Source organism: Bactrocera tryoni, chromosome 4, assembly GCF_016617805.1.
Source record: "Bactrocera tryoni isolate S06 chromosome 4, CSIRO_BtryS06_freeze2, whole genome shotgun sequence".
Lineage (NCBI taxonomy): Eukaryota > Metazoa > Arthropoda > Insecta > Diptera > Tephritidae > Bactrocera > Bactrocera tryoni.
This window is the reverse complement of record NC_052502.1, coordinates 60,694,452-60,717,599: the sequence shown is the minus strand read 5'-3', so window position 1 is coordinate 60,717,599 and position 23,148 is coordinate 60,694,452. Positions and strand designations below refer to the sequence as shown.

Below are 23,148 nucleotides of genomic sequence, written 5' to 3'. Positions count from 1 at the left end.
AACATTTGTTGTTGCATTTCAATAGGCATATTTTCAGGTGTTGAAACTTCATTGTCTGTGGTAATTCTTAAAAATTGTTGATCTCAGCCAAGCAATAAAATTTAGTTATAATATTGACTCAGTTCTATTATTACACCCTTACCCTTTATCTCTCATACTTATTTAATGGCTCCACTGCGAGCGAAGCCGCGGGTAAAAAGCTAGTTACAAAATAAATGGAAGAATACAACGGAATCAGGTTTAAAACAATTAGTCTTTATTGACATAATTCAAAATGTGTACAGTAATTAATGTAAATTATATATCAATATCCTCAGATGTGCAAAATGGATTTGCATTATTTATTATGATCAAATTCCAGTTCTAACCCTAGGAAATACGCTTGTTATTTCACAAATTATTTTTCACATTGGTTTCAATCAGATATCATCGGCTTTAAACCTTGCTTCTCTTTCTCCTTATCACGTTCGTTGCGTGACTCAGCTTGTCCCAGTAAAATAGCGGGATTTGGTTGGCCCTGATGTGTTTTTTGCTTCAACATGGTCCAATCATAAACATAATCATAATGATGATTTAATGTTCTGAAAAGGATTCTGAAAGCAAAAGGATTTATGTATTAGAAATCAAATTTAAGATCATTATTAGTATTAATATATGTATATACATATATATCTTTGTTACAAATACAAGACATTTGTGTACTTTTATTTTCTCAAATATTTACGTATTAAGTAAAGCACAATTCCTCTTTGGGGAAAGATGCGTACTATTTCTATTAGTTGTTCCGTTTTGGCCGCAAGTGTATATACATATGTATATATATGTATGTTTTTAAAGTTTTAATTGTCCTACCTGAAAAGTTGCCGGAGATACATATAATCGGGCTGTTCCTCAAATCGCAAACTGCGGCAATAATTTATATACATTGCGAATTCTGCTGGAAATCCTTTGCACAGAGTTTCAATAGGAGTAGACATTTTCTTTTCAGAAATTTTTTCGTATTTCTGTTGTTTGTTATTGGCTTTCATTCCCTGCCATGGCAAAACTCCACGATTAAAATACATCATAACGTATCCTAATGACTCCATGTCATCTCTTCTGGATTGTTCAATGCCCAAATGAGCGTTTATTGAAGCATAACGTGCTGTTCCCGTTAAATTCTTATCTTCACGATATTGTATATGAGTGCGGGAAACCGGATCTCTATATTTTTTAGCTAAGCCAAAATCAATCAAAAACAATTTATTGCAATGACGCCCGATTCCCATAAGAAAATTATCAGGTTTAATATCTCTGTGAATAAAGCACTTTAAGTGAATATATTCAAGGCGCCCAATCATTTGATCCACCAGCATTAGCACCGTTTTAATAGTAAAATGGCGTGTACAAAAATTGAACAAGTCTTCCAAGGATGGTCCGAGAAGATCCATAACTAATGTATTAAAATTTTTTTCTTTGCCGTGATATCGGATCCTGGGAATTCCAACTCCACCACTTAGAATTCGATATAATTTTGCTTCATATAAGAGTTGTGGATGTCGTGCATTTGCACTTTCCATTTTTACGGCTACTTCTTCTCCACTTTGTATACTCATTCCCAAATAAATATCTCCGAATGATCCACTGCCTAAAATAGAATAGAACAGATATAAAATATTACGTTAAGCGTTTATACACAATATATGTATACACATATGGTCAAAATAATAAGTACATTCCTTTACGCTGCAGTCATGATTGAATTTTGAATGTTTGGTGAAGTACACGAATGCAACTATGGATTGATTTTATTAAATTCGATATTTATGGTGAAAATTTATAGTAAAATGCTGAATCCACTCTTTGTAGTGGGCGTGGCAATTGATTGTTGATGTACGTTTTCTAAGTGGTCAAAATAATAAGTACATTGTTAATTATTTTCAGATTTTCATCAAATCGAGTGATTTATTTTAATGGGTTGCTCTTTAGGTTGTATAGCTCCATGTTTAAGTTTCATTAAAAAACAAAAAAATGTATAGATGGACAGAAAAAAGCATTGCAAGGCGAAGGAAAAGAAAATCGTCTTAAACCTAATAAAAGAGGGACAAAGTCTTAGGAATATCTCTAAAACATTAGGCCGTTCACAGTATTTTGTGCAGAATGCCCTAAGAATTAAAACGAATGTTGAAACTCGCTTTCGACCAAAAAAGACATCAACAACAACATTCAACCGTATCGTCACTCTTGGTAAAAAGGACCCATTGATATCTTCTAGGATAATATCAGCCGATATTGGTATAATATTTTCCCAAATGGCCCGACGAAGGCTACATCCAGCTAATTTATCTTGCGGGATAGTCAGAAAAATACCATTATTGCGAAAACAAAATTCGAGATAAGATTACAATTCGCGAAAAATCATGCAAATTGGTCCGGCCTAAGTGGTGAGAAAAAGTGGGCGCAATATCTTGTGGAGTGACGAAACAAAAATTAATTGGTTCAGAAATGATACCTGATGGAATGTTAGTTGTGTAGGACCAATACATCGTATTTCAGACAACATGAATAGGTTCCAATATATAGATATCTTGGAAAACAAGATGCTGCCATATGCTGAGGAAAGTATGCCACTAATATGGAAATTTCAGCAGGATAATGATCCTAATCAAACTTCGACGTTGTTAAAAAAATGGTTCCAGGAAAATGTTGTGAGCTCTCTTAAATGGCCATGTCAATCTCCCGACTTGAATCCAATTGAAAACCTTTAGGGGGAGCTAAAGCAAGGGATTGGGAAGCAATCGTTCCAAAATAAGGATCGGTTAGAGAGTTTTGTTGAAAAAACATAGTATGAGATTCGAATTGGTACGTGCCCCAAACTTATCTCCAGTATGCCAAAACGAATCTCAAAAGCAATTGAAAATAATAGCTGATATACTAGATACTGATGAAAGAAGTAAATAAAAATCAAATAGGAGACAGAAAACTCAAACTAATACATTTTTTCATTCACAGATACCTGATGTAATTATTACTTTGTCCAGCCATTTTTTGTCTTTTTATTATTTGCTAGAAATTTAAGCTCTTATTTCAATTATTATTACAAATATCTTTATTTTTGTTATTTAAGTCATATATGAAATGAAATATGATATTATTTCTCTTTAAACATGAATAAAAGAGAATTTATTAGTTATTGAATGCTACACGGGCGTATGTACTTATTATTTTGACCTTGTGTGTACATGTGAAGTGAGTTATTGACGAGACTTTTTCTGGTGCCCCGCTTATGGCACCAAGTACGATAGGAAATAATCCATAATTAGTTCCTAAGCGCGCATTTTCTTAGCTCTCCCTTTAGATACCTGCGTAGATCCCACAATCCACTCAAAGAGAAGTTCGTGGGGATTTCACTCTGAGGAATTTCCGAGCATCAGCTACACTAGTGGACTACACCATCTCTAGTAACAAGGAGGATTGTAGTCCGTTCACAAGGAGCAACAGGACCTCGCCTGATCGACAAAGCGCCCAGACACTTAAATTTGCTACACTAACTACAAATGAGGTGATCAAATACGGTCCCACACGATGTGACACCAGCTATTAACGTCGTCAAAGCCAGCGCAGGCGACCGGCCAACACAAGGCACACAAGGCAACGAAAATGCAATAAGTGTGAGGGAAGGAGAGAGCGCGCTTGCTGGTTTAGGCATACTAATAGAAGAGTTAATTGCGCTCACCCATGGCCAAAATCCAAGGCATGTAAATCAACATATGCGAAACAACGATCATGTGTCAATTCGCCAAAAACCTGAGCAAGAACAAGTTTAATTGGTTAATTCAAACGATCAATAATAGCAAATGATGTTCCTACTACTCAAATGTATGAAGCCACTGCAAAGTCGTCAGCAATAACACATGTAAGCACGCAGCCAACGAAAGGGCCTGATAATAAAGCAACAACAACAAATCCAATAGAGGAGCAGTGGAATATAGTATCTAGGAATGCCAACCAGAAGACAGCAAAATTGCCAAAAACAAAACCCCAAGCGATATTAATTTCAAAACACGGCTACCCTTCCTACGCCGAGTTTCTAACGGAAAATCAAGTCCGACTAAACACTCATCGGATTCGGAAATATCGTGGTAAAGATACGTAAAAGAAGCCTCTACTGGAATGCAAAGACCTTGGTGAAGTCACAAGCAAGGAGGAAGTTCTTTATGCCTTACGGAGAGAATTAGGAAACCCTGAACTGACGATATCAACAATCAAGAGCTTAAGAAAGTCGTATGGAGACACCCAAACAGCACTTATTAACCTTCCGGTTGAGGCAGCTAAACATCTTCTTCTGACCACAGCCACAGCGATGCTTTAAATGTCTCGTCTACGGACACACTGCAAAAACCTCCGCTAATGAGGCCAGGACCAGACTTTGCAGAAGATATGGTGAAATGTTTGCTCTGCTTGAAAACCGGTGGAAAGGAAATTGATAACTTTACCGGAGCGTCAGGTGACAAATATACAAGAAAGCAGCTCAACAGGTCACATGAAGTTTTTACAACTGAACGAAAACCCTTGTGAAGGGCACATGACTTGTTAAGACAGTCAGTTGCCGAAAATCACTTTTAGCGATCACTATGCAATTATATTCGAAATAAATACTACACACGCACGACAGTCCTAAAAAGAAGTAACTGGCGACCCAAAACATTCGGCCCAGACCACTTTGAAGTAGTCTTTAGACTACTCTTCCGGACAATTTTTTGTCAGCTAACAAAGCTGCTTCCTCAATTATGAGCTGTATTAAGAACGCATGCGACGTTTCAATGTTCAAGCTATCTCGACGCAATCACCTCTCCCTAGTGTATAGGTGGAATAAGACAATCGCTAGATTACGTAAAGAATGCCAGCAAGCAACGCGCTTGTACCAAAGGTCATGTATCACATCTGAATACACCACTCTTCAAAAACACTTTAAGGATAAAAGAAAATTACTAAAATAGTCAATCAAAAAAAGTAAGCAGCAATGTTTCCTCAAACTGTGTGACGATGTTCAAAACAACGCATGGGGACTCGCATATAAAACGGTAATGAGAAAACTCAGCACTAGCGGACAAATGCCAACCTCATCCTCAACAATTGAGAAAATAGTTTCGGTACTCTTCCCTATCCGACCCCCCCTCCATCAGGAGACTGTGAGGTCCCAGGGTACACCGACTGTTTCGAATGAAGAAGCCCGAGAAGCTTGCAATCGGTTAAATCTGGAGCGGATCATATTCCAACAGCTAGATAAGGCAATCGACGATACCGGTGGACTATCCCCAAATCAATTCGGATTCAGGAAGGCAAGATCCACAACCGCAGCGGTAACCCTGGTAAAGACCCCGGCTGAACCGGCTATAAATGGGAAAAGATGGAAAGGAGGCACAATACAGTGCTGTATGGTATGCCTTTAACTCGGCATCGTGGCTTAGTATATTGAGTGCACTAAAAAGCTTCTCCATGCCTCTATAACTTTACAACATCATAGTTAGCTATTTCGAGGAAAGAACTTTGAGCTACAACACAAACGAATGCTCTAAAAAATAAAGTCACTGGTGGAGTCCCCCGGGGACCTGTACTAGGGCTCCTACTAATAGCCAAATAAAATACGACTATTAGCCGGTGTACTGAAGCCAGTCGCGCTGTTCGGCCTCCAGATATGGGAAAAAGCCTTCGAAATAAAATTATATCGCCGTGGCCTTTTTTCGATATATGCCACTTACGCGCTGAGAGTATGCTCTGCGTTCCACACAGTATCGGAAGATGCTGCCCTAGTAATTGCGGGCTTACAGCCTTTAGACCTCTTGGCCAACGAGATTCAACGCTTTACGAAAGACTCGTTACAGCACAATACACTAAAAAGAATTGCAAGGGCAGAGATGGTGAATCAGTGGCAAAAACGGTGGGAGGAAAGCGGAAACGGGCGGTGGATATTCCGACTGATCCCTAACGTTGATCCATGGCTAAATAGACCGCACGGTGAGGACTCAAATCCTCACAGGACATGGCTGCTTCAAAGCATATTTTTTCGGACACGAAAATAACGATACATGTGATTATTGCGGAGGCGATACCGTCGAAAATGTTAAACATACATTCTTCTATTGCCCGAAATATAATCATGAGAGAAGTGGAAAGCTGCTTGCGAAGTTGCAGCCGGACTTATGAAATCCCAACATGCCAGCGAACAACTGCGACTCAAACACACTGACATTGACGTCACGGGAAGGGTTGGCTACGAACAATGTACGAGGGGGTCATCAGACCAACAGAGGTGGGGCAAAGTAAATACAACTTTTAACTGAATGCATTTTGACCATCACGTACGCATGAATGTCACTCAACCATCCACCCGACGTAATACTTGACGGTGGTACCGGGGGGAACGGTACAGGATGGTAGAAGGATTCATGAAAGAATCATTTGAAAATTTTATTACTTCAAAAAAAGAAATGAGTAATATAATAACAGCATAAAGCTAATGGGAGAGAACACTAATTTTCGTATGCATGCATGCGTAGTATATTGGTTAGACTGATTGTTGCTCTTTTAATATCACAACAAGGAATTGCGACTACTTTGCTAGATTATGGGCAAACGCGATATCTAACATAAAAATATTCGTATAGTGGAATAACTGTAGTGTTGATAAAAAGGTCTATTTTAGTTTGAGATATACAGAAATATTTGGGAAGCAATGAATATTATACTACATGCATCCCAAAAGACTGATGCCATAACCTTACCAGTCGACTTTTTTGTCTGTCTACGCTTGAGAAGTGGATTATAATATGCAGACCACTAGGCTGACTGTCGATTGGACTCCAGTGTGAAGTAATGGAGCCATGTTGCTATTGTCACACACCGCCACACTGCGTAATTGAGGACCGGCTGGACGATTGCCTTGTATGTTGCCATCAACGTTTCTTTGACTTTTCCCCATGTGCTGCCGGCTAGCGACTGGAGGATTTTGTTGCGGCTCTATACATTGGCGATAATCGCGGTCGTATGGGGAGTGAAGAAGCATAGACTATCAAAAGCTACACCAAAAATTTTTAAATTATTGACAGTCGGAATTTTGACGCCATTGACTACAATATTAAGCTCAAGTCTATGTACAGTTCGTAAATATGGTCGCTGTGGATTTGGTGGGGAAAGTGTTAGGTTCCGTGCAGTGAGGAAACGAGAAAGGTCGGTGAGGTAGTTGTTTACTTTTGAACACATGCCATCGATTGCATTGCCCGACGTTAATATCATACAATCATCTCCGTACGAGGTTATGGAAACCCCCTCTGGGGGCTGTGGGAGTTTCGAGATGTAGAAGTTAAACAGTAGCGGGGAGAGGACACCAACCTGCGGAACCCCCTGTTTAGATGTTTCACCTCGGAATAGCACGGATGATTGTCGACCGCTCAGGTAGTTCATGGTCCACCTCTTCAGTCTTGGAGGAAGCGTAGTTTTTTCGATGTCCTGCAGTAGTGTTGTGTGATTGACTCTGTCAAAAGCTTTTGACAAGTCCAACGCTACGAATATTGTTCTCGCACAGGGCGGTTTCTGGTTAAGGCCATGAACTATCTGGGCACTAAGTACTATGGTGGTGCTGTGCACTTTTCGGAATCCATGCTGGTGGTTGGCTAGGCTCAGGTGGTAAGTGTAGGACGGAATGGCGGGAGTAACAAGACCTCAAGTGTCTTCACTACTGGGGAGAGGAGAGTTATCGGACGATAGGACTCCCCTTTGTTGGCGGGTTTCCCAGGATTCAGTAGTGGGACCACTCTTCCGACTTTCCACACATCGGGTATTTGAAGAGTGGTAAGCGACAGGTTGAGGACCTTGGTAAGATAGCTTACTCTCGTCGAGCCTAGATGCTTTAGCATAAGCATGTTGATTCCCCAAGGGTCAATGGATTTCGATTTGTTGATGACATTCTGAACCTCCTCATCGGTGAAAGTAAGTGGTGCGCAGTCTTTTGGTTACCGTCGGGTAACACATCGCTTGGTTTTGTCCTTTGATGTAGTGTGAATTGTCGGCTAAAGCGCATTTCTTCGGGTCCGAAGAGGCATGACCATTGAATTGAACTTCAGTTCGGTCATAGTGTCTCTTCGGGTTAGACGAAGCCTTGACAGTAGCCCAAAGCTTACCCACAGCGATGGAGAGGTTGCAGGACTTCAGGTGTTCTATCCATTTCGTCTGCTTATGCTGGTTTACCAATTCCCGAATCTCCAAATTGAGATCCCTTATTCGGGGATCCCCGGGATCGGCATGGCGTAAGGTGTCGCGCTCATTAGCTAAAACGGCTACTTCGGCTGAGAAATTGGTTCAGAGTTCCGCTATTCTTCTAGTCGGGATGAAGCGAACGGTAGCTGCTGCGATCACCTTGCGGAATCGACGTTCGCCAACGCATACGTCCGTAGGAATGGGTAAAGCGTTGAAGGTGCTCACAGTAAATTCTGTGAAGCCGACCCAAGTAGCTTTATTAAAGTTAATAAAGGTACGGTTGTCCACAGAAACGAAATCGGGAGGTTTCTCGATCGAGATAATTATGGGCAGATGGTCTGATGCGAGAGTTAGCATAGGTCGTCAGGTTATGCTATTTATCAGACCACCGCTAGCAATGGTAATATCGGGCAAGCTATTACAGGTTCCCATAACCCCCGTGTGGGGCTTCGTCATTCATTGTGCAGAATGTCGAATCGTCAATATTTCGGGCTCGACATCGCCTGACCGAATAGGGTAGTATCTCTGCGGTCAATGTCTTCATCGATTAGACGATACTGCACGGTATTGTGCAATATCAAGGCTAGGCCACCACCATTATCTAGCTCGCTATCCTTACATATAACGTTGAAACCGGCACAACTCAGAAGATCTGTGCGGCTTTTTAGCTTGGTTTCTTGGACCGCAGCTATCGATACGCGTTCCCGGTTCATAAGTGCAACTATCTCCTCGATCTTGCTCTGAAGTCCGTTGCAGTTGAATTGAAGAATGCGAGTTTGTCGCGGGTGTCCGTGGGTGATCCTGGAGGTGAGGGAGTGGCGTGGAGGTGGTGTTTGTTGCAGAGGCGGTTGTCACACTTTGGTGTTGATTGGCAGCTGTTACGTTTTGCGGGGGCAGACTTCTGCATCATGGGGCCACGTACGACTCACTCCACTCACGCGTGGTGCGCAGGCCGGAACATGCCAGCACGAGTCAGGAGGATACGGAGCAATCCTTTTACATACACTTGTTATAAGCCTGGACTGACATGACCTGCAATGCCTTCTGTGAATGTCTTGATTGGACTCAAGACAAGTTCCTCGAATTCAATTTTTCAGTTTAGAAAACAGTCACAGGAAGCCAAATCTGGCGAATACGATGGCTAAGCGATGACCTTCGTTTCGTGTTCGGCCACAACAGTCTGCCACAATTACGGTAGAATGTGACGCTGAATTATCGTGATGAAAAATCTATGCAGGAATTAATGGTGAACCACACCACTGTAATCAGAGAAAAAGATTAGCATCAACTGAATTTTTTTCGACTTTGGCGTGTTTTTAGTTAAATAGACCAGTGGTCAACGACGTCTATCGATTTTTCGCTAAATACCCTCGAATTATGGTCAGAAGTGCTATGAAATCATAAGAAACAATTTGAATAAACTATATAGTGACATTGTACAATTGATTTGAAGTAGAAGTTGGAGTTAGAATAGATCGCCCGTCAACTCAATAAAAAAGAGTTATTCAATTTCGCAAAAGGAGTTGATTACACGGCGAATGCCTATGCCTTCTAAAAACAACACACAGCTTCAGCATACATGTGGAGTTTGTATACAGTCCTCATTGCTAAATCTCCTAGTGTCATATATACTAACTGCCTTCCGTGGACTCATTCCAAATGTACAGGTCTTACCAGAACTGAATTCACTCTGCTAGCAAATAAAATCAAATTATAAGGTTTTCTTTGCAAATGTTATTCCTGCAAATTGAAAGCTAGTGTCGTAACTCAGCAGAATCTTGACCCTGGAAGTGGCAATGATGACTCAATTACCAGGCAGGATGCCTCTTGATGTCTCCCACTGAAGACCTACATAGTGAGACGCTTATGCTCCCAGATCAGGATCATAATGAACTCTTCTCCAAGCAGTTCATGCTGGGATGTTTTCGTAGAAATCACCCCTGCAGCCACCTGCTTGGGCGGGACCGCCTCCTAGGAACATCGAGATCCTCAATTACGTCGGCGACATCAAACAATACGCATCGAACAATACGCCGACCGGACTACCAACTTCCGATAAGTACTGTCCGCCATTCACAGCGGAGCCCTTCTAGTGAATGACGTTCTTGGAGTCAAATCACCACCTATTGCAGACGAAAATCTCGAGTTGCCGCGAGAAACGAGAGTGACCCTTGCGCATCTTAGTTCTGAATGTTGTAGCAGGTTAAACTCATACTTGTCCAGAATAGACCCCGACATGTTCAATATATGTCCTGCGTGCAATGAGTCTCCGCATGACACTGCCCGCCAACCACACTCATCTGACACCCTTACCCTTTTCCCTTTCGTCGACCCCGTCGAAACAGCACGTTTCTTGGGCCTCCCGTTAGTTGACGTCGACGACAATTTAGATAATTTGTACCATTCCAACGAGGATTGAGTAACCGTTAAAACAACAACAACCACTCAATTACCATGCATAAGCTTAAACGTCTGCTCGATGACCAGTGTACGAAGATCACCATGTCCTTTGAAAACAAATTCAACAAATTTAAGTATGTCATTGAAAATAAAACCACCGATATCCGGAAAGATTTCACAAGCCTAATTCGGCAACAGACTAAGATCAGTTGAAAATAGTCTCAAACGTTCACTAGTGTTTCGGCTCCAACAGAAGAAATCATCGAAGAGTTCTCAGAACGTAGAAAACGTTAGTCCAATGTAGTTGTGCTGAACGTCCAAGAAAGCAAATGGTAAAAAAGTCTCGATGAGGACAGAACCGTCATCCAGGTTGTACTGCCTTCTGACTTATCTGGTAATATACACAGTTTTAAACTTTGTTGCCTGTATCATCCTTTCGTTGGGCGTACTCGCCCACTATTGATTTAAAATCCATCGTGCAATATTAAAGTATATCCAACTTTGTTTTTTATTTGAGCTTTATTAAAAGTGATGGAGATAAAAAAATAGTGCGGAGATAGCTAAAAGATCGTAGCAATAGCGTAGGTATAAAAAAAAACAAAGTTTTAATCCTCATTAACAAATTTTTTTTGTAGATGTATCGTTGAACAAAGCATGGAATCTTAAAAAGACGCTGGAGAATTTTAGGATATGGCAACAGAGGAAGGTATCATCTCACAAAAGTGGAAGATTTGCTAACGTTTGTGAGTCATTACATAACATATGCATAAAATTTACAATAACTTACTACCCTCACAATTGCGATTCTTATCACACACAAGAAGTGGGCACCGGGATAGCGAACCGCCTCACCGCAATCGACCAAACGATAAGAGACCAAATAAAGTATTATTTAATAAATTTAATTCAAAAATGTATATGTTCTTAACCTAGTAAATATTTAAATTTTTAATGTCAACTAAAATACAAAAATCTTGTCCACATAAATAATTTTTATTTTTCTTTTTATTTTTAATGAGATATTCCATTTATTGGTTTCTTGTTTATGTTCTTTATTACTAAAAATTATAAAAAACATAAAATTTAAAAAAATTTGCTCACATTTCCATAAAATTTGTCTATTACGATTGGTAGTTTGCGTTCGAATGAATATTCGAACGAACGGATACTCGTTGACGTTTGTCATTATTCCAGATTACGATAGAAGCGTTATGATCACGTATGTCATAATACGAAATACAGGCTTTTACCTGACGAGTGATACGTTCACGGATGTAAAGATTCGACCCCTGATCTTACTCCAGCCCAGTTGGCACAATTCAAGAACCTCCGGGCATATTAGTTAAATATGGCAACGTTTTTAAAACTATAAAATATATTAACGTTGTACCGAAATTAGTTGGCAAAAACTTTCGCACGCTCAAAGAAAAGGGAAACACAGACGGTCGTACAAATTATTTACTATATCGTGAGAAGAATTGATGCCTTATGCATCATGGCTTCACCCAGCCATCCATGATGGGGAAGTAATAGACGACTCGTTTAACATCTTCAGGAAAGACAAAAGTATTTCCACAGGTAATAGCGAACGTGGCGAAGGCGTTTTCACCGCAATTAAAAAATTTATCCGGATGCGGCTACATGCCCCTTAGATCATGTCTAGTATGACACAAGTGTATTTTGAAAATTTGTCAAACAGAGAAGAAGATGCAAAATTATATTCCATACTGAGAAAATCAAACGGCAGTCACTGGAATTGAGATTAGCAATATTTTTGCATCCTTCTTAAAGAGTGTGTACAATCAGGTCACTGCTCCGCATTAATCGAAAATGAACTAGCGGTGATTGCTACCATTAACACCGTCTACAAAACACTGTAATCTCTGTATGTCCTATTCCCAAGGTTGGGCCAAGGTCTGATGTCTCTACTAGAAACAAATTTGTATACAATCCGATCTACTCTTTGAAAAAATAGTTTTTCCTCTATCAATGCATTCTTTAAAAACACTATCACCGAGCAAGGAGCAAATTATCTACTCGAAGCTCTAATTAACGGTTAGGATGTTCATACAGTCTACACGGACTTCAGCAAAGAAATATATCCACTTATACCTAGTTGGAAGTTGATGCGCAACTATCTACCAAGCCTGATCTGACCTCAGGAGTGTCCCAAGGATCACATCTGGGTCCAACTCTTTTTAATATTTTTGCAAACGATATTGATGAATTGAAGATCTTCAGTACGAAAACACTATTGACGGAAACACCCATGTTCTCCAAAGTGATATTTACAAACTATCGAGCTGGTGGCACAAAAACAAACTAGATTTGAACATCAAAAAGTGTGTAATCGTATCATACTCACGATCATACTCACGAATGTCAGATTATTATAATTTACACAATTAGATAATAAGCGAAGTCGAGCACTTAAAGAACATCATCAACAAACTGACTTTCAACAAGCATATTGATAAGATCACTCTCCAGGCTTTCAAAGTTTTAGGTTTTATAACCAGGACTTTCACGAAACTCAACTCATTACTACATCTTTGGTTCTTCCAATTCTAGAATACATCACCGTAAGTTGGTCTACTTTCACCTACACCACAATAAAACGTATCGCTAATATACAAATGAAGCTATGTAAGAGTTTAGGCTAGCGTTGACTTCTCTGGAATTTCATAGTGCATTAAATGACACGACTATTTCAATGTCAATAACCTTAGTGGCCCTCAAAACCGGATCATTAGGCTCGTCAACTCTCTACACAATGAAGTGGCCTTTTATAGTGGTTCGCTCAATGCCTTTATTCCAGAAATCACATTGCGTCTATTACAACACCCTTAGTCCAAAGATATAATATCTTATTTTAGTTGTACATTGTCGATAGGCGTCTGTATATTTAAATAAATAAATATTTTTTTATCCGTTTTCTTTATGTATATTATTTTTCTGAAATAAACTTCAATAATGTTCAAATACAACTGAATTTCCAAACTGCAAATAAAATGCAGCGGATTTGTGAATGGTAATAAGCCGTAAGCCAGACATATGTACACACATGGTCAAAATAATAAGTACATGCGCCCGTGTAACATTCAATGACTAATAAATTTTCTTTTATTCACGTTTAAAGTGAAATAATATCATATTTCATTTCATATATGTCTAAAATAATAAAAATAAAGATATTTGTGATAATAGTTGAAATAGAAACTTAAATTTCTAGCAAATAATAAAAAGACTAAAAAAAAGGGCTGGACAAAATAATAAGTACATCAGGAATCTGTGAATGAAAAAATGTATTAGTTTGAGTTTTCTGTCTCCTATTTGATTTTTATTTACTTCTTTCGTCAGTATCTAGTATATATGCCATTATTTTCAATTCCTTTTGAGATTCGTTTTGGCATACTGGAGATAAGTTTGTGGCACGTAACAATTGTAATCTCATACCAGGTTTTTTCAACGAAATTCTCTGACTTGATCCTTATTTTGGAACGATTGCTACCCAATCTGTTGCTTTAGTTCCCCCCCAAAGGTTTTCAATTAGATTCAAGTCGGGAGATTGACATAGTCATATAAGAGAACTCACACCATTGTCCTGGGACAATGCCGCCACCGTGTTTAACGGTCTTTTTTGTAGACTGTAAATGCAATTCTTTGCCTTTCGGACGACGAACATTCCGTCAGGCATCATTTCCGAACAAATTAATTTTTGTTTCGTCGTTCCACAAGATATTTCGCTCACTTTTTCTGACCACTTGGGCCGGACAAATTTGTATGATTTTTCGCGAAATGTAATCTTATCTCAAATTTTTTTTTTTGTAATTATGGTATTCTTCTGGCCATGCTACCAATATCGGCTAATATTATCCTTGAAGATACAAATGGGTCCTTTTTACTAGAGTGACGATACGGTTGTCCTATGTCTTTTTTGGTCAATCGCGAGTTTCAACATTCTTTTTCATCCTTAGGGTATTCTGCACGAAATACAATGAACGGCCTAATATTTTAGCGATATTCCTAAGACTTTGGCTCTCTTTTATGAGGATTAAGACGATGTCCTTTTCCTCCGCCCTGCAATGCTCTTTTCTACCCATATATACATTTTTTTAGTTTTTAATGAGTCTTAAACATGGAGCTATACAACCTAAAGAGCAAACCATTAAAATAAATCACTCGATTTGATGAAAATCTGAAAATAATTAACAATGTACTTATTATTTTGACCACTTAGAAAACGAATATCAACAATCAATTGCCACGCCCACTACAAATAGTTGATACAGCATTTTCTTTTTACTATAAAAAGTACTACCATGTCGAATTTAATAAAATCCACCCATAGTTGCATTCATTTGCTTCACCAAACATTCAAAATTCAATCATGTCTGCAGCCTAAAGGAATGTACTTATTATTTTGACCATATGTGTATATATAAATAAATACATATGTATATAATATTTACATACATATTACTATAGCTTAACTATAATACCATAACTTTTTTATCTTTAGCAGAAGAGTGACTCCCTAAATCTAGCGATACATATACAAACTTGACGAAGAAGTGTAAACTGGATCTTAACATTAAAGTCGATGACGTAAAAATTGTGACTGTTACTAATCTCAAAACTCTAGGTGCAACATTTGACAGTCTGTGCTCTTCACCCCTCATTTGAACGCGATATATGCCAGAGTACAGAACCGAAACAAAATCCTCAAGTCGCTAGGCAACTAATGGGATAAAAGGCAAAGAAAAATTTTTGGCAACATACAAGGCAATTGGCCGGCTAGTCTTAAACAACACCGCACCGATATGGTCGCATATAACAAGATGCTTCCTGATGTCTCCGGTCGAACATTTATAGAGCTAGACTCATATGCTTCCGGTTAAGGAACACTTCTCTCCAAGTACTTTCTGCTCGGAACACAACAACAAACCCCACCCTGTTATAACGGTAAAAAGAATCACCAAATAATTTTAAGTAGTACTGTCGCCCTTAAACGGATGAAAATATGTTTCTTAGACCGATTGTCGTGGGATCGATCATATATTCAGGTTATATATGTATATATTAATCAACATTTACCTATTTTCCGAATAATTCTGTACTTTCCGCCAACAATTATTTCAGAACGATTGTCCTTCATGAGGCGCAACTTCTCCATGGCGATAAGTTGTATTTACCAGTTTCCAATCCTAAAATGTAAACAAAAATATTTAACAGACGAGAGATTTATAAATAGGTAGATATACTTCTTTGGGGAACAAAATTGAGCTTTTTTGCAAATTAATTTTTTATTTGAATAGTTTAAACTTAGAAAGCAATTCGTGAATAAGAAAATCTTGTATTTTTTATAATATTATCGTATGTCGTGGCACAAACATTCAAAAAAACAATATTCGTCTTCGAATTTAACAGAATTCTATTTTAATTAAGAATAAAAATAAAACGTACAATGAAGTTTTTCAATAAGGAAATAAACGAAAAAGAATTTAAAAAAAGTGTATTTAAAAAGATACTACTGAAAATGTTTGGTCCAATTTGTCCTGATTATAGCTGAACCGAAATAATATCAAAAACTCATACATGACACTATCATTCATTATCATCATTTAAAAGTCATCGGAATACCATACAAAAATGCAATCAATTTGCAGACACAAAATTTTAAAACTATTCTATGAACAATAAAAATGTTCTAACTGGATTTCAATATAACCTAACACTGGCAATATTACGATTCTTGCGGCGGTATTTGTCATGACATGTAAAGAAAAACAAAACAAAACAAAATAAGAGTGAATTGCATGTAAAATTGTGGAACTTTGAAGTGAAATATCTCGAAAACTATGCGTCTGAGGACGGTATATGCGTATATATTTTTTAATCCTGAGGACCTCCTCTATCTATCGGTACCATCAAATCGCGGCGCCGCAAGAATCGTAATCGTGCCGTAACACCTTTTTCATGTTGGTCGAATCCAATGATTTCGTTAGCTATTTTTAAATTTTTTTGGAGCAAAAATTTTAGTTTTGAGTGATTGCTTTGATACAGCTGGTATTTCCTTGAGTCATATAAATCAACAATACCAATCCTAATTGGTCTTCTATTCAATCTATTTTTGAAAATGTCTAAGAAATGCACCTTCGTCATTACATCATAAAAAAAATGAATACCCCCAGATAACAGAAAAATCGCTTAACTTTACTGGGAAGTATAATATTAATTTGTTGTGAAGCTTTATTCGGTTTTCTGCAAACCTCCCTTGATTCATCGGGTAGGCACATTATAATATTAGTTTCGCCACAAAAAAAAGTAAAAATAATTATGTTGGTATTCCTTTACTACACTTTTTTCAATTGCAAATAATATCTATGACTTTTTTGACATAAAACCACTTTATTATTGTGTGAATAAGTCGAGTTTAAGAAAAACATTAATTAAAATATTTGAAGGTATTTTTGTATTATTTAATAAGGCTGCGATTTAGAATAGCAACCCCCGATTTCGGGGTTAAAATGGGTATGTACGGATAGAGGAGGTCCTCCAGATTAAGAAAATATATAAATATACATATATATAGATGCCGCTAATTTATGGTTTTCGAGATATTTGCATTTAAAGTTCAAAAAATCAACTATTTAAAATGCGTGTTTCTCCGATTTATCATAATTTTATACTCATATTTTTAACTTTTATATCCACTAACTTCACTAATTCGTTTCTAATCATTTATTTTATATTAAATAGTGAAACAACTTTAATTCCATATCTTTAGTTAAAATCCATCTGTCATTGGGGTATTATTTGTTTTCTTTAATCTTTTAGTTCTTCTGAAAAATATGAACGTAGGGTGAGCGTCAAAAACAAGTAAACAGGAGTTCTATCAATATTAAAGTGTTTATAACAACGCAGTCTTTAATGCAACAATAAAAAGTTGTATTACAGAATTCAAGGCTTATATTATAAGAGTTTACCTTAGTATAAATAATAAACAAAAATTAAGGGGCTATACCAGTGTGACACTTTCAAAAAAAATTTTTTTTTTGCTTTTTCGATAGCTTATACATACATATATTCAAAAATATCCTGTGAAATCGGCGAGGTCGTATTTTAAATAGTTTTTGAATGGCAGCGTTCTAAATAGCGACCGCTCAGAGGTGCAAACATATATAAGTGAAACTTTAAACGCGTTTTTCTCGAAACGACTTTTTTCAAAATTGCTGACATTACAACTCAACGAGAAATTGACCGATCGACTTCAAATTGAAACTGAATATAGTTGAATACATTTGCTATACAATAGACTACGATCTTTTTGATTGGCTGAAAATTGTCAAATTGGCATTAAAAAACTACAATTTTTTTTCGTAAAAAAACGATTTTTTTTTTTTCAAAATTACGCCATTTTCTTAATTTTTGATATTTTTCAAAGATCGTAGTCCATTGTATAGAAAATATATTTAAGTTTAATAAACACTTTGAATTTTTTTGTTTCAGCTACTCAATCGACCAGAATCATGCCAGCAGTTGAGGCACTTTTTTTTTGGCACTTCCGCAGACAGCACATAACTCCGTTATTTTTCAATATTTTTGTAATTTTTTTTTTTTAATATAGCTAAAAATATACTTTATTACGTCCATAGAACGTCGAAACATTCAAACTAGTACTTTCTTTAAAAAAAAATCACGAAAATCGCCTAATTTTTCATGCGTCACACTGGTATAGCCCCTTAATTAAACACAGCCAAAAATAATTCACTTAAAGTAAAAATACTCTCGTTTTTTCGCGTCAAAAAAAAATAAACAGTAGTAACAACCGTTGCTTGTTTTTAATACTTATTTCGGGGAAGCGCCAAATATCCTTTGGAAACAGTTATTACTCAAGAGATTAAGAGATTAAGTGCAGTAAAACATATTTTTTATATCATTATGTTTTTTTTTGAGGTTAATTCGCTAAAATATCAATATTTGTAATGGGTAAGCGAACGACCACTGAAACGGTAGAAAACTCGTATTAGACTTGAATAAAAAAGATAAATCTTTGCGTGAAAAAGGAGAAATAGTTGGAAGACACTATTACACAATAAAAAAAATTATTGATAAACATGGTACACATCAGACTGTTGAAAATTTGACCGAGCTGACCAAAGCGCCTTACTGACATTGAAGCGCGATAAATAGTACGGGAAGTAAACACAAATCCACCTTCAAAAGCTGCTCAAATATCAAAAGATATAGCGGAGACATCGGGTAAACCAGTACAATCAGGAGAACTTTGCACAAAAGCGGTTTGCATGAACGAGTACCACGCCAAATGGCCTATACATCAAAGACGAAAAACAGATGAACTTGAAATTTTCAAAAAAGTATACAAATCAGGCTGAAAGTTTCTGGGAAAACATTTTTTATACAGACAAAAGCAAATTCGAAATATTTGAATCGAAAAAGTCTCCCAAAATTTGGAGATCCAAAAATAAAGCCTTTACTGATAAGTGTGTTACCCACTCCGTAAAGCACGGTGGAGGATCGCTTATGGTCTGGGGCTGTATGGCAGCATCTGATGTTGCGAATTTGGTTTTTATTAAGCCCACGATTAACCATTCGATTATTTCAACATTTAAAAAAATATGTTGCTCAAAGCATTGAAAAATTAGGCCTATCAGGAAACTGGATCTTTCAACAGGACAACGATCCTAAACATAAGTTCAAATTTGTTAGTGAGTGGCTGTTATATCAAACACCAAAACTCGGGATAACCCTCCTCAGGCCCCAGACATTAATATTATCGAGCATCTGTAGGAGCACCTTGACCGAAAAATCAGGCAGAAGGACAATTCAAGCAAGGACGACCTAAATAAGGCTTTGATTGAAGAATGGAGCAAAATCTCCCGAGAATTTCCAAAAAATTTTGCAGAATACATGCCCAGAAGAGTAAGTGATGTCCAGAAGTCCAAAGGAAAGTAAACAAAATACTAGAATGAATATTAATTTAGTTTACGTACATAGATTTTAACTTTTCAGAAATCTGTTTACTTTTCTTTGACGCGATAAAACGAGAGTATTTTTAGTTTATGTGAATTATTTTTGGCTGTATTTAGTTTTTGTTTATTATTTATTCTCAGTTAAACTCTTATAATATAAGCCTTGAATTCTGTAATACAACTTTTTATTGTTGCATTAAAGACTGCGTTGTTATAAACACTTTAATATTGATAAAACTGCTTTTTACTTATTTTTGACGCTCACAGTCGTTTCTAACCATTTATTTTATACTAAATAGTGCAAAAATAACTTTTGTTCATTTATTTTTGATCATACAATAACAAAAGGGTTGCATTCTAACTAATAAATCAGTGCTACCTTACGTTCATATTTTACAGAAGAACCAAAGGAAATAGAGAAAACAATTAACACCCCAATGACAGGAAATATATAACATTACATTGGCGGCCTTTGGCCGCGCTTCAAAAAAAAAATAACCCTCGGTCGGATCAACACCTGGGTGTGCTCAGTTCTTTTGCGTTTAACTCCTTTTTGTTATGGCGGCCTTCGGCCGCGCTTCAAAAAAATAACCCTCGGCCGGACCAACACCTGGGCGTGCTGAGTTCCTTTGCGTTGAACTCCTTTCTTCGTTGGTGGCTTTCGGCCGCGCTTAAAAAAAAAATAACCCTGGCCGATCCAACACCGAGATTTATCAAGATAATGAGAATTCTGAAAGATTTTACATTACTCATCACACGATAATGAATTTAGTTATGACGTCATAATCTTTCTTTTTCCTTATTTTTATTCGGGTGGGATTTAGAATAGCATCCCCGGATTTTGGGAATAAAATGGGTATCACTGCAAAGGTGACGTTCTCCAGATCACGAATATTTACTTATATATATATATAGTTGCTGCTGACTTATAGTTTTAAAGATATTTGCATTTAAAGTTGAAAAAGTGACAACTTTTACATTGATAATTTGTATATTGTGAATAACTTTTTCACTTATATTATGCACTGAAAATGTTATTCTTAATTTTACCCTTTTATTACATTACAAAATATAGTAACACTAATTTTTTGCTTGTTTACATCCATTTTATTTTATGAATAAATGGATTTTAGCTAAAGGTTGATATGGAATTAAGTTATTTTGGCACTGTTTAATAGAAAATAAATGATTAGAAACGAATTAGTGAAGTGTTAGTGGATATAGAAGTTACAAATGTAAGTGTAAAATTCATTATAAACCGGAGAAACACGCATTTTAAATAGTTGATTTTTTGAACTTTAAATGCAAATATCTCAAAAACCATGTCAGCGGCAACTATATGTATATATATTCTTGATCTGGAGGACCTCCTCTATCCGTACATACCCATTTTAAACCCTATTCTAAATCGCAGCCGTTGAATTCATAAACTATATATATCCAAAAATCTTAAATACTATAAATATACCTCGGCTATCTTTATGGATATATATGTATATGTGTTCTTAATTCGGAGAAACTCTTTAATATGGCCATACGCATTTTAAACATGAATTAAAGTGACTGCATTTTAAAGTTTTCACACACAATATACCCAAATGGGTACTTTCAGGGTTATTAGTTATACCTACAATATTACAAATATCCAGTGTTTAAATCTTTATTTGCAAATATTGTCTACGAGATGAGGACGGTTGCTACAATTCTTCTTCCAAAAAATTTTAGAATACATTTTTTATAATTAATACACTTTTATTTCCATCGTAAGTAGGATAATGTGAAGACATTTGCTAACCATATGAAAGTTACTCGATTCACTATCTGTACCAAAAGGTATATATTAAATTTTATACAATCAATACCAATGTACATATTAGATTTTAGCTACTTAAGTGACTAGTAGTTTATTTTAAGAACAATTTTTATTATAGCAAATTTGAAATCATTTCGAAAATTCCTAATGAAAGTTAGCTACTTAGCTAAATTTATCATTTAACAGAATTTTAGAGAAAAAACAATAATACTATTAAATGATGAGAAAACAAACTTCATATCTTCGACATCTCTGCATTCAAAACATTTATTTCTTACCACACAAACCGTGTTTCGTCCCGAATCACTAACCCCAAACGTTTTAGAAAAAATATTACACTCTTTAACGATTAAATTTCAACACTTCGGAGATATGTACATATATGCAGTAAGATTTTAGGGCACGAAATTTCCTATAACCGCACACAAATGAAAATTGTTCATGGTTGACAGGATTGCCAATACCAAATTATAAATAATAAAGGTACAAAACTATTGGCAATCAACATAATGCCGAGAATACACCTTACAATAAACTCAACGAACGAACAATGACGTGCTTGAACATATTAGGGAGATTCTCTTGCTCTTGCAAAAACCTTGCACGGTGCACGAATTGAAGAATTTTCTTCTTGGTGCAACGACACAACAAGAAACTCACGCAGAAAATTTTTTGTAATGGCAGGCCAAAACTCATGTTTATTTTCGTGCAATGACACTTAAAATTATAATTGCAACCCTGTTTAAGGTGTCACTTTACATAAAGACATATTTTACTGTTAAATTGTTGAGGAAGGTAAGTTTTAAATAGATTTTACAATTTCTACTTGAATTATAAAGATTTGTTATTGTTTTTGTTATAAAGGTACGCTAATTCACAATAGTCATGCACGATAGTCATTCTCAATAAATTGACCGAATCAGCCGTTCATATATCACTGGATTCTACAAGGGTTGCTGCATTTTGTGTCTTCGTGCAATCTTGCAAGAACAAGAGAACCCCCCTATTGTAATAATTAAAGCTTAGTACGCAGCACTCAAAAAACGTAAAAACTTCATATAAAAAAACGCCTAAGAAGCGGTCAAGAATATTCGATTTAGCATTGAGTTGGTGTAATGATTAAGCATTTCCGAGATTAATAAAGCTCATATATCCAAAATCAAGTTAGCTCAGAAATCGTATTAAATTTAGTCATCTGCTAAAATCTATCTGTTTTCAACAAGATAATGCAAAAATACATACGATCAGGTCAACGAAAACGTGGCTTGAACGTAAAAATATCGCTTTTTTGAAATGGCCAGCTTGTTCTTCTGATGTAAGTCCTAATGAGGAAACCTGAGGATGGCTGGTAGGAAAGGTTTACTAGTTCTCATGCTTTTTTCTGCCACGTGAGATGAATTTGGAGGATGGGGTCATGTGTAGAAGTTCACGCAAGTGAGGAAAGTTCTCTGATCGCCATTCACTTGGGAGTGGCCAGAAACGATTCTTTTACATATGACTCAAGTAGCTCACGACTTCCGGTCTTTGACCAAGTATCCTCTGGTTAGCCTAAGAACATCCGTTCGAAGGTGAGCTAAAGTGAGAAGGCGAAACATCCCCTGCATAGGGTTGTGCGCTGGGTTTGGGACCCGCCACGTAAAAAGCCTACCCCAATGAACAGTAACAACCAGCCTCGGATGAGAGACCCCCTTTTGATGACGACCA

The 23,148-nt window shown here is 36.9% G+C and overlaps 1 protein-coding gene across 1 annotated transcript; it reads right to left on the bottom strand.

The window, feature by feature from the left end:
- Positions 1 to 234: 234 nt before the first annotated feature.
- LOC120775432 (casein kinase I) lies at positions 235 to 21,894 on the bottom strand. The gene is made up of 4 exons (XM_040105617.1): positions 21,723 to 21,894; positions 15,733 to 15,842; positions 853 to 1,627; positions 235 to 593 (listed from the first exon to the last, which is right to left on the bottom strand). The coding sequence occupies exons 2-4, from the start codon at positions 15,809 to 15,811 to the stop codon at positions 416 to 418; spliced, it is 1,032 nt and encodes a 343-aa protein (XP_039961551.1). The 5' UTR covers positions 15,812 to 15,842; positions 21,723 to 21,894; the 3' UTR covers positions 235 to 415.
- Positions 21,895 to 23,148: the final 1,254 nt, after the last annotated feature.